The sequence below is a fragment of the Carassius gibelio genome, chromosome B16 (assembly GCF_023724105.1).
Source record: "Carassius gibelio isolate Cgi1373 ecotype wild population from Czech Republic chromosome B16, carGib1.2-hapl.c, whole genome shotgun sequence".
Classification (NCBI taxonomy): Eukaryota; Metazoa; Chordata; class Actinopteri; order Cypriniformes; family Cyprinidae; genus Carassius; species Carassius gibelio.
This window is the reverse complement of record NC_068411.1, coordinates 9,664,951-9,678,172: the sequence shown is the minus strand read 5'-3', so window position 1 is coordinate 9,678,172 and position 13,222 is coordinate 9,664,951. Positions and strand designations below refer to the sequence as shown.

Sequence of the window (13,222 nt, the reverse complement as noted above, 5' to 3'; positions counted from 1 at the left end):
GGATGGATCAATAGCATATGCTGTTTTCATTGGTCTATGAAAGGCATAAGAGAGTTAAGCTTGACCTTTGCCTCTGTGTCCAATTGTGTTGCAAAAGATCAGTGGTACATACAAATAAGAGCAGCTTGAGTGTTTCTGTAAAAGCAAAGATAAAAACAAGAGGTCAGGCACGAGGGGAATAAGAACACTGATGCCGTAGCATGTAAGAAAATATTAAAAAGTTCCTCTGACAAATCAAAAGATGTGTTTGAGTGGCTCTTGTTGGAGCGGCTGAGATGAACACTGGAGGGTTTCTGACTGGTTTCACTGTGTGGTGTTTGTGCCATACAGAAGAGAGAATCTGAGAGATGATCTGCTCATGATGACAGAGGTGTTCGCTGAGCTCACAGATCTGTGTTCATTCAGGGTTTCTGAAGCTCGGCTCCTCTCTTTACCTTGCATAATCAGGATTTCCATTGTTCTTATCTTCTCATTTTAAAAGAATATTCCAGATGTTGCTTAATTAATTTCAGTCATTCAACAATAATTTGATTTAAAGTATCTTTTCCTTTATTTTTATTTTATTTTTTTTATTTTTTTTGCTGAAATCTGGGTTGCATACAATGACTTTAAACTTTAGACCAACAAAATGTAAACAATATGTGTAAATTATTTTACACTTTCTATCCAATATCCAATTTTACAGCTCTGTTGGCATCGGAAAATAAAACCTAAAACCCTAAAATAATAATAATTTAAAAAAAAATGACTAGAACAACTCTAAATCCTAAATAATGCAGACATTTTAATGAAATTTATAAAATCGTAAACATCACACTTATGCATTTAAACTTTTCAAAAAATTGGGCCCATTGTACTCCATGCAGATGGACCACATTTTCAGTGGCCACACCAAAAGATAGAAACAATAACAGATGGAAATGCTACAGCTATAATTCAACTAGATAACAGGTATAAAATCAGAAGGACACTTTTGATGGAGAATTCAGTCTGATTGACTCCAGCCTCTCCAGAGCTCAGAGAGACTCTCAGAGACTGACTCTCAGTGCTGTGACCTCTGAAGGACGACAGGAAGAGTGTGACACCTGAGAGTGAACACAAGCCTCTCAAACACAGCGGCTGAAGTCTGCCCTCCAGACCCGCACTGACTAAACGCACCGATGCCTATTACACCAGTCATCTACTGAACTTTAATGACATTTAAATGCAATTTTAAAGCTGCAGGGAAAACAAATGGCTTTTGCATCTGCTATTTTGTGTGGGATTAATATCGACTGATAGAGCACCCGCGACACTGAATGCAAGATTAAACAGATGTAGTTTGCTCACTCTGTTATTATTCACTAAGTCTAGAAAGAGGGGGAATAAATTATGTGAAACACCTTAAAAAGACATTTGTATTTGTATGAGATATGTAAGATGTCTATTAGCACATAACCACTGAATGCTAGAAATAACGCAAGCATATATTCACAGTTTGACCTATTGTGGGAAAATGATAATGGAAAATGTGTGATGGTAAAACCTGCATGGTAAAATGTGTATTTGGAGGTAATTTCAAACTTTCTTGTTGTATTTCTTTGTTTCTTTTTTATTCTTCTTTTTTTATGTATTATTATTATTATTATTATTATTATTATTATTATTATTATTATTATTATTATTATTGATGTTGTTATTATTATTATTATTGCAGCGCTGTATTTAGTCACATGTATAGATGTAATGTATAGATGTATAGATAAAAGTTCTGCAGCACTGTTGAGATTATAATTTTATTTGTTAAATATACAGTTTGACCTATTTTGGAAAAAGAATAATGTGAAATCCAACAAAATTATAAAACTTTACACAGTGTGTGTATATTTCTAATGGCAAACTTTAATTTGTATTTTTATATGTAAAACTGCATTTAACATTTAATAATGCATTATTATTGTTGTGGTTGATATTATTATTATTATTATTATTATTATTATTATTATTATTATTATTAATTCGACAGATTAGTTAAGACCAAATGTTCGCGATGATATGGTCAGGACAGAAGCACACAGTCGTGGGTCAGTGTTAGAGAGCTACTAATGATGTGCAAATACATTTAGCGTGTCCTTTAATCCCGGGAGCGCGCGCGCGTGTCGCTCTGCAGTCTAGAGTCCGGAGAGAAACACGGACAAACACGTGACACGTAAACAAGTGTCTGATCTGATAACAGCTGTGCAATTTCATGTCCAACATGCATGATTTTTGTTCTTGATCCATCTTCCTCCTATCACATACACGTCGTTTCTGGTTTAGTAGTAGTAGTAATAATAATAATAATAATAATAATAATAATAATAATAATTATTATTATTATTATTGTTATTATTATTATTATACCAACAACATATATATATACAGCTAAACGCTAGAAAGATAATTTTTGTTTCTAATACATATAGGAGAATTATCTCAAAGTGATCCTGTATTCGACAACTCACAGATAACTGCAATGACGTGCAGATAATAATGGCAACATGATAACACAGCAGATTTCGGATGATTGACAGAAAAAAAACAATTAATTGGTCAATTAAAGAGCTAAATCTTCTTGCCTTTTTGTCCTCCTTCTCCGGGTAATATGTTGTGTTGAAGTCTATCACCAGCGCTAGACGCTCCTGTCCCGTAAGATGAAGCAGAAATATATAAATAAAGGGAAGAAAACGGAGCAATCAGCGGAGGTTTGCGCAGGTCGATAAAGCTTTTAGATTTGGAGATGTTTCTGTTTCCTGAGGCTAAGAGTTGTTAATGGAGCTTAAGGAATTATCTCATGGCTCTGTGTTTTGAGAGCAGTTTATTTCAGGCCCCTGTGTCCCTGTCAGGTCTGAATATGCTGCTGTCAAAGGCGCTTAATGAAAAGCAACGCGTCGCTGATTACAGTTTGTTTCGGTTTCTATGTAAAAGCGCCGTTAATTCAGTGTGTGTGCGTGTGTTTGTGTGTGTGTGTGTGTGTGCGTGTGTGTGTGTGTGCGTGTGTGTGTTTGACACGCCTGAACGAGTAAGTCAAACCATCACACCTCCTCCCTCTCTCTCTCTGCCTCTCCAAACCCTGTTTTTATGAGAGGAAACTTTCCTGAAACAGTAGCTAGCTATATACAGTATATGCAATACGCAAAATGTTTTATTATTCTATGCAAAGGAATTGTATTTTGTTCTTTAAATGTCTTTGCGATCTGATCTGCAATTTGGAATTGTTTTAATTTGAGAAAATTACATAATATAATAACATTTGAAATTATTTATTATTCATAGTAGTATTATCATTATTGTTATTATTATTATTAGTAGTATTCGTCATTGCTTTTAAAATATATAATTACTACTACTTTTATTATTATTATTATTATTATTATTATTATTATTATAAAACAATGTATGTGTAAAATAACTAATTAAGCATTAATAATTATGATCACTATTTTTTAGTGAAAAAGAATGCTCTTTATTTTTAGACAAAGAAATAATGCACCATTTCTTGTGCACTGTGTTGTTCGGACAAAACGTGTTTTTCCAAATGTCTTTGTCCAGGGAATCGTTCAGGAGAAGATCTCAATTGGCTTTCACATTGAAATTCATCAGTGAAGGTCCTCTCAGCGGACTCCAGTCCTCCAGGGGCCACACTTTCACCATCACTGTCAACTCCTGCCTTCGACTGCGTGTTTTTGCCCTTTTATCTCGAGCAACTAATTCTCTTGCCCTTTTCATTTAGAGACGCGCCCCGGTGAAAAAGCCTCCGAGTGCGGAGGAGCTCCAGAAATTGAGGGGTCCGTGTCAAGATGAACATTTCAAATGATCTCACCTTCTACCATATAACCTGCCTGTCTGCTGAGCTCAAGTGCGGGTCAGGGTAAAGGATTTGGCGCTTCGATAATATTATCAGAGGCAGAGAGTAGAAATCGATAGAGTGAAGTGAATGATGACTGAAAACATCCCAATTACAGGCTGGTTATGGCGGGTTAATGGGGCTCATCCAGCGCTGTCTTATGGCTCCTGAGGGCCTCATCTCTCCCATCAGAGGACGGGGGAGAATGATAAACAGTTACTGGGGGATTATTACAAAGCCAAACACAGTGAACACCAAACAATCACTGCGGAGAACATCGTATGCATTATTTAGAGTGGACAGTCGATCCATTCGTATTGCCATTACTTTGGTCTAAGAATGTCAAATCTACATTTTAAATTACTTCTGCTTTTTCAAAAGCAATCTTTCTTCTTTCTAAATTAAAAATTAAACTACATTTATGCATTTAGCAGACACTTTTATCCAAACCAACTTACAGTGCATTCAGGCTATACATTTTTACCTATCATGTGTTGAACCCCCAACCTTGAGCTACAGGAACACATTTTCTTACTTTTAAGCGAAAATATATGCATATGTAGTTGTAGAACTATATTTTAAGATGCAAATGTTAATTACATGTTAAAATATGCATTTAATTAAGAAACATTTGTTGAAGCCAGCAGATGAATCTCATCGTGTGTGTTCAGCACCAGGGACTGCGACTCTGATCGACACATTGAAAAAAAGCTGAGAAAAGTCCACCGTTTATTATAGTGAGCAGATTTGAACATTCCCCATCTCGAGGAGATCTGTGCATTTGTGTGATGCTTTCTTAACAGTGACACTTGTGAGTCGTTGCAACAAGGTCCGAGTTCGTCTAAAAGAATGATCAATAAAAACCAGCAACATATGCATGCCAAAGAAATGATAAAAGCTGGAACGAAACTAGTCTGTAAACTCTTTTCAGTCTTTCAGAACATAAATTTACAGTTAATTTACATAATCTGAACGTGCGTCAACCAAACCAATAAATATATATAAACCGACCCCTCGCCAGTGAGATGTCAACACAGCAATAAACATACATTTCCTCATGGTTTTATGCAACAAAAAGTATTTTGGACCACAGTCTGGTATTTGTTTGTGAACTGAAAGCGTAAACAGCTATTCCAAACAGTCTTTCTGGTGTGCTAGGAGCAGAATATTTTATTCACCCCTTTTGGAAATGGCATACTGTCCTTGCTGGGCTCTTGCTGCTGTGTTTTTATCATGTTGTTGGAGCGTCCCAGGGCTCCAGTCTCTAAGATCGACCCTTTGGTCGAGGTGGTCCAAGAAACCGTAGTGTTCGTGTGTGCTTGGTTCAAGGAGCTGTGTCTAAACAAGGGGTCGTGAAAAACTCCATCTACCCAGTTTCTGAGAGTCGTGACAGGTGAGTCCTGCTGTCTCTCCAGGCCGCTGACAGGTGAGGAGGCGGAGGGCGATGGCTGACAGCGAAGCATACATGAGGAGTACTCTGTCGCGGTCTGGGCCAGAGACCAGATGCGGGGTTTGCTGTCCAGTAACGGATGGCCCTGCTGCTGGAAGCACGTTTTGCTGTGCTCACAGTCTTCTGAAGTGCTTTTCAGGCCGCTTTTGGTTTCGAGCAGCCCGGGGATGGAGAGCTTTGGAGACGCTTCTTTGAGGCGGTCGTCGGTGGTCTCCATGTGTGTGTTCATGTGAAAGCGGTGCTTGAGTTCACACTCGGAGCTCTCGGACTCGATGGTGTCGAAGTCGTCCAAGTCACTCAGCTGCAGCTCCTTGTCTTCTCGACTTTTGCTCTCTGTTCAGAAATAATAATGGAGTAAGTGGAGCACGAGACACAACAAAACATACAAGTCTGAGAATGAACAAGCAGACAAAACTAAATAAATTCATCCACATTATAAAACGTATCACAATGTGACCCTGGAACACAAAATCAGTCATAACGGTCTTTACAAATAAATAAATAAAAGATTTATGCATAAGCTTGATAAATAATCTTTTCATTGATGTATGGTTTGTAAGGTTAGGACAATATTTGACCATAATACAATATTGAAAATCTGGAATCTGAGGGTGCAAAAAAATAAATAAATCACCTTTAAAGATGTACAAATGAAGTTCTTAGCAATGCATATTACTAATATGTTTAAGGTAGAACATTTACAAAATATCTTCATTGAACATGATCTTTACTTAATATCCTAATGGATATTCCAAACAGTAAGTTGTTGTACAATAAAATAGTTAGAAATAACAACTGCCTTGGAGAGCCTTTCACCAGAGCTTTAAAAGTTTGCACTTTTCAGGAACATTCTTGAGAACTCAGATTGCTCAGTGCTGGAGTGTAAGTTATTCATTTATTTTTGTTAAATAAAAATAAAAATAATGTTTTAAAAATTGGGTTTATAGGCTTAATAATAACACATTGATACAGAATAGGATATGTGAAGTAGGGAATAGAGCTGACCGTCATCATTGGCTTCACTCTTGATTTGATCTTCTTGCGACCCATCTTCATCATCATCCTCGTACTTCTTATCGTCTGAGCCCTTGTTTCTCGGTGGCCATGTCATCTTGTTCTCCTTCTTGAGTCTTCTTCTGGCGTTGGCGAACCAGGTGGACACCTGCGTGAGGGTCATCTTGGTGATGATGGCCAGCATGATCTTCTCTCCTTTGGTGGGGTAGGGGTTCTTCCTGTGTTCCTGGAGCCACGCTTTCAATGTGCTCGTAGTTTCACGCGTGGCGTTCTTCCTTCTGGTTCCTCCCTCCATAGATCCGTATCTGTGGCATGAGAGAAAGAAAGGTGTGGTGGGAAACAGACACTTGCTGCTTGAGCACCTGCCCCTTTTCCCCTTGATGCCCAAAGTGCCCTTTTGTCAAGGCCATTTTTTATTATTATTATTATTAAAACACACTTTTGTGAAGGCCTGCCCAATCTAACTATTCGTTAAATTTCTGAATAATAATTTAGCCGTAAATAAAATGATCCACATGATGACCTTTCACCTGACGATCTCGTCCAGGATGATTCGTCACGTTCAGACACCTTTAGTAATTTAGCGCAGTACATAACATCACAGAATAAGACAGGAAATATACCTTATAGTTTCTATATTAAATGATATGTCAATCGGTATTGCATTATTCATATAATTTATTTATTTACTTGAAAAACACACGTGAACATTGTATTATCTCAATTGTGTGTTTATTATCTTCATGTTTCATCAGTAACTTCTGCTTTTTATTCAGCTCAGCTACATTGATAGCTGGATGCTTTTGTCCATATTAGGGATTTCTTGCACATCATAAGTTATTACTTCTGTGAGTCTGTTTTGGACGTACTGTGTGAGAGCGCCCTCTGGCTTTGAGTATGAATTAAACGCACACTGCATGAGAGACTTCAGTGCTCCTGATGTTCACATCTCCTTAATTTAATTATGAATGTAGCATCAGGTCAAGATTGAAATCTAGAAACTTCTACCTGAACACACCTGCCAGAATAAAGTGAAGGGGCTGTATATATATTTTATTAAAATTAAATATTGATTAAATATTAAACAATTAGCTTACATTGTTCAACATAGAGCAATATAAACAAAGGTGCCTGTTCTCTTTTAATCTTGCTGTTTGATTGAGAAAATTTTAAAGGTTGTCTTTTTATGTTATCCAACTAAACTATGCATACTTTGGACTATTATTATTATTACAGTATTAAAATGTAGAGTGCATTACAATAATTATCACAACACTGATAAAACAGGTGTATACTGATTTTCTCATCCTCATAATAATGTTCATAATCATAGATATCCTCATAACTCTACTGTAAATAAGACAGAAATTTTCTGCAACAAAAACAGTATTGTTTACAACAGCAAACCACCATACCCTACACTCAGTTATGATAATGATGATGATGATGATGATGATGATGATGATGATGATGATTCAGTTTCTAATTCCAGAGTAATTAAGAGGTCCAAATAAGTAAAATAAAAAAAGTCTTAAAGTTTTAAACTTAAAATGTTTTTTTTTTTTTTTTTTTTTTTTTTTTTTTTTCAAAACTGCGTCAGGCATTAGCTGCTGTATCAGTCCTGAAGCATCCGTTTCGATACACGTCTCAGAAAGGAGCACACCCCTATTAAAAGCCGTGTTCATTGTGGCCCTTTCAGACTTTGAACACCTGCCCCTCGAAAGGTCTTTGGACGTCACTGGTGGGAACAGCTTTGCAGTGCAACACAGAAACGCAAATACTTGTATTTCCCTAAGGCCCATAAACTTTCTCGCATTTCTTTTTTTAACAGAGCGAACACATTGCTTGATCGAGTGCACCGGCCGAGAGTCTGTCCATTAAAGCACTTCAGTGCAAACCCTGAAGGCCAAACACGATATAACATCAAATATACATCAGACAAGTGACCTGGTATTCGCTGAAAAAGCGTTCGTATGAATGCGGTAATTATTCCTTCAATTTGTTGAGCGCTGCCTATGGAATTGATCCAAATGAACCGAGTCATGTTAATTTTCAATCAGAAGACTCTTAATGAATGGTATTCATTACCTGTCATACTGGTACTGTCCCAGGGTGGGATCGTAAGGGTAGTATGCGGCAGCCGGGGTAATACCCGCATGCGCAGACGCGCTTCCGTCTTTGGCATCAAACGTTCCCTGGAAATAAATACAAGAGCTGTCAGCAATTAAACTTTACATTTATCATGATTATTAATATAACCACGATAATTAACATATATGATGCTTATTCTAAACAAGGAGACCGTGGTATATAGTAAACAATCCATGAACCTCTGCTCTCATGCATACCACACTCTTAAAAATAATAATATGTTATTATTATTATTTTATTTTTATTTTTTTCAGTGATGTCATGTAAAGAACCATTTTTGGTTCCCCAAATAACGAACCGTTTTGAAGAACACTGTAGAATAAAAAAAGAAGAAAAAGAAAATACATAAAAACGTTATTTTTTAAAGAGTGTAGTATGCATTAGAGCACTTTTTTTCCTTCTTCAAAGAACCTTTTCTGCATTTGAAAGGTTGCATGGATGTTCAAGTTTCTCCGTGGAACATCAACCAGAACCGAGTGTAGCTACATACAAAGTAATATAAGGTTCGTTAATGTTCTTGTTTTATAATCTACTTTTTTTTCCTCAGATATAGAAATGCATACAGAGTTTTGGTGATCTAAACACAATGACTCACTGCTATAACACATGTCATTATTATCATTTATAATCGCGCGTGGTCTAAACTCACCAAAGAGTAGAAAGCGGACGCGTCAGCGCCGTAGGTGACATAGTTCCCGTAGCTCTGTCCGCCGGTGTAAGGGCTCCCGTAGACTCCCAGCGCGGCGGCGGAGCTCAGCTCGTGTCTGGCGGTGGCCAGCAGTCTGCTCTCGTACACCGGACAGTAAACGGGCGTCTGCGCGGACGAGTCCGAGATGGATCTGGTGCTCGACTCACAGCAAGATGTCAGGGAGTTGGTGGTCATGAGGAACTGGAACATTTGGAAATGTCACAGCATGAATAAAACAGCCACCTGCAAACCTGTACGAGTTTGGCAAAAATGCAGTGAATGTGTGTTTTTTTTTTTTTTTGGCATTGGTCACTGTCGGCCCCCACAGGACGATGCACTTTATGGATCACGGCCAAAAAGCAACTGTTGTCCCCCTTCCCCTGTCATCACATCTGCACTTTTGCATGCATCTGCGGCTCGGACGCGTGTTTGTAGATTTGTAAATCGTTGTAAACCCGATTAAACCTGTATCTGTATCGCCTTCAAACCCGCGGCGCGCGCGAGCGCTTTCCCCTTTTAACAATCTGAAGCAATGTAAGAATAAGCGCTCGACTCTTACCTGAGGTGCAGAAGAGTAAGGATATCCGAACTGAGGATAGGACATCGTAGAGTGCTCCCGAGACTGCAGGTCTGCTGTGTTTCAGTGCACCGATTGATTGGTAAAGCATAAGCTGCCGGACGCTTATAGGGCGAAGCGCAATACCATCATGTTTAATTTGCTTAAACTCCTTCCTGAGATGGATGCTCTCCTATAGCACTATTAAACTTCTACAGCACAGCCGCGCGCATCGTCAAGCATTAGTTGAATTGCCGTCTTTGATGTCAGAAATACATATTTTGCGTTATAAAAACTAGTATTAAACACGTCAGCCCAGATGCGGGTTGTTTTAAACGCCGGTGGCTCTGACGTCAGAAGAAACCCAGTCAAAATGACCAGACTCTAACTTTAATATGCATTTCTCTGGATAAAAATCCCAACGAGTGACAGAGGGGTGGGGCACAATTCACCTCTAATTGAGCTTATCAATTAAACCGAGTTTTGGAAAAGAGCTTGCTCTGCTAAAATCTGACCATTAAACCGTATCTTTTGTTATATCGCTTTTGCAGCGCCCTTTTTATCTCAGTTTATTCAGAAAAAAAAAAAAAAAAAAATGTTTGTGTCTGCATTAACAAAGACCTATGCATTACTTTGAAAAAGAAAGAAAGCACCCATTTTAATTTAGATATCATAAATCATATTTAGTACACAATCAGCTGCAATCGTGGTTCAGCAACAAATCCGATATTAATCCGATATTAATATGCATTAAGTTTCATAATAATAAGTCTAAAACTGCTATACTAAAGCAAATACTTAAACGTCTGTATACTTCATGATTTGTCTATTTATCACCGAAATAATAGTTACTATAAAATGTTTTGAGAGATCTATCTATCTATCTATCTATCTATCTATCTATCTATCTATCTATCTATCTATCTATCTATCTATCTATCTATCTATCTATCTATCTATCTATCTATCTATCTTCATCGAGATGAAGTGCTGGAGGTGTGTTGCTGACTGTGGGTTCAGACATGTGAGAAGCCCCGGGGTCACAGTCAAATTAATGATGATGTACTCCTCTTTTCCCCAGCTGGAGAACTGCCTGCTAGAAACGAATCTGCCCGCAGTGACAGCTCGATTGCGGGTGATTGATGACTATCCTGAGACCGGCCAACATAATATAATATGGGCCGCATAATTGCTTTCATTTACAGATGAAGGTACTTGTCCTCAAATTGGGATAGACTTTTATCAGGCAAGTTTTCCCCCCTTCACCCTTACCCTCTCACTCGGCATGCGCTTGAGTTTGGAAAATAAGTGTTCTGTGAAATTAAATTAGTCAGACAATAAGCGAGCAAATGTCGCCGTATGTGTGTTAATGGACGCGAGGTCACGCGCCTGACCCGCTCCGCCTTCATTCGCTTTCATTTACTAAGTGACGACGGTTTTCTTAACGGAAAAAAATAAATAAATAAAAAATAAATAAACTATTATTAATCAAAGTAAATAATAATAATAATAATAATAATAATAATAATAATAATAACAATAATAATAAACTATTATTAATCAAAGTAAATAATAAAGTACATATTATCTAAGAGGATATCAGTTAATAGTCATGATAATACGTATATTTTACAGTATGGTCCTGGACATATCAGGCTCAAACGCGAGCGCGCACTTGCACTCGGAGCTAAATGAGTCCTTTTCTTCCTCTCTGAAAATAACCCGTGACACTTTATCTCAAGTAACATCAACTCTATGATTGATTCCTCCTCACACACACTAGTCTGCAGTGGAAACAGGTAATGCATCTGTGAAGTCTGATGGGCAGGTCGGCAATAGCTTTCCGAATACATTTACATTACCTTACATTACATTTTTTTTTTTTTTTTTTTTTTTTGTGCTGGTGTTATTTGGGTCCTTATTAAACACGCGCTCGTATAAGCTCAGTCTGCGCTCTTGTTTTTCGTTACAGATTTAAACACGACACATGGATCAGATATAACGCGCTGTATTTAATATAAATAAAATAAGTTCAAAACGAAAGAAATGCGCTCCGAGACAGTTAAACATGATTTAAGAATATCTCTGAACAATGAGACAAGTTTTGCCAAATATCTGATCGGATAACAGGATACATGTCGCGCATAAATCTCGTATAAAGTCTCATCAGCTTTATAAGATGCATGAATTACAGCTCGAAAGCACATGACATCCTTTTGTTGTCTCCGACAAAACCAAGCGCAAATCAATCATGTTTCCTCACCTCCTCCTCCTTCAGCTCACAGCAGAAGTCTATACATCTCATATAAGCCATACACCTACATCCTTTAGCACCACTACAACCGCTGCACATTGAGTTAATTAGGACAAATATAATATACAATTACTGGAGACAATTATTTCATCTGAGGAGCAACACTATGATTAATACATGATGCTGATTATGAGTTTACACAAACTGTTCATTCACTGAAAAGAGAAAGAGAGAGAGAAACATTATTTGCATGTGGAAGGTTGTAAATAATTATATATGCTTAGATATATTAATAAATTATCATAATGAACAATTTATTCCCTTTATAAATTCATTTGAAATGTTCCCTGACTTGAAATCCAGTAATATGCATGCATAATTATTATTTATTTATTCTAGGAAGATGATTGTCAGTAATGTTGTCATTCTGATATCAGTTTATATTTGATTCATAATCAGTTCTCAGATAGAGGAAACACACTCACAAATGGCTCTTGTGTCTTTCAGACCCCATTCAGATGATGAGAGTTAAATGATCAGGTAATATTTGGAGGATTTGCTTGAGGCCAGGTTCAGGTGAACACAGCACTGCTCTGAGCAGATCTCTCTCTCAGGACTGATCCTGTTACCGGCAGCAGATGATTTGTGGCAGATTTCAAGCAGCTCCACATTCACCTGGAAGTGTCTTGACAAGTTCATACACTTCTCTCTCTCCTCTCTTCCACTCTGAGCGCAGGCACGCTTTCCAAAGGTGCTCAGTGAATCATCCATCTTTCATAATTTCATTAATTATATGATGAAAAATTACAACATCTCCCTCAGCCTCTTATTAATGGCATGCTTTGAGTCCAACATTGGTTAGCCGTGAATAACAGCTGATTTCAGACCAGGATTCAGATCTGGATTGAGTCTGATGAGCATCACATCTCAAGCTGAGATCAGGTGCGAACAGCATCCAGAACTGACCACAGATGTGTTATTCTCTGAAGAATGAGGACTTGTGTTCTGTCAGTGTTCATGATCACTATATTACAGCATTTTCTCTCTATGGGCAACAGATGACTGTTTAAACACTATAAAAACTGCTGCATTTTCACAAAGAAGTGAGTCCAGTTACTGCTACAGGGAGTGTAAAATTAATCAATCAACAAAGCGTGGAGTGCTAGTTTCTGGCTCGCAGATAAATCCCAAACGTGTAGCAAATTACAGTCAATGAGCATTTTCAATCATAAATGCACTGCACT

General features: G+C 37.6%; 1 protein-coding gene across 1 annotated transcript; it reads right to left on the bottom strand.

The window, feature by feature from the left end:
- Window positions 1–4,596: 4,596 nt before the first annotated feature.
- Window positions 4,597–9,772, bottom strand: LOC127974304 (iroquois-class homeodomain protein irx-4-like). Its single transcript, XM_052577484.1, has 5 exons — window positions 9,728–9,772; window positions 9,130–9,369; window positions 8,418–8,524; window positions 6,321–6,634; window positions 4,597–5,648 (listed from the first exon to the last, which is right to left on the bottom strand). The coding sequence occupies exons 1-5, from the start codon at window positions 9,770–9,772 to the stop codon at window positions 5,020–5,022; spliced, it is 1,335 nt and encodes a 444-aa protein (XP_052433444.1). The 3' UTR covers window positions 4,597–5,019.
- Window positions 9,773–13,222: the final 3,450 nt, after the last annotated feature.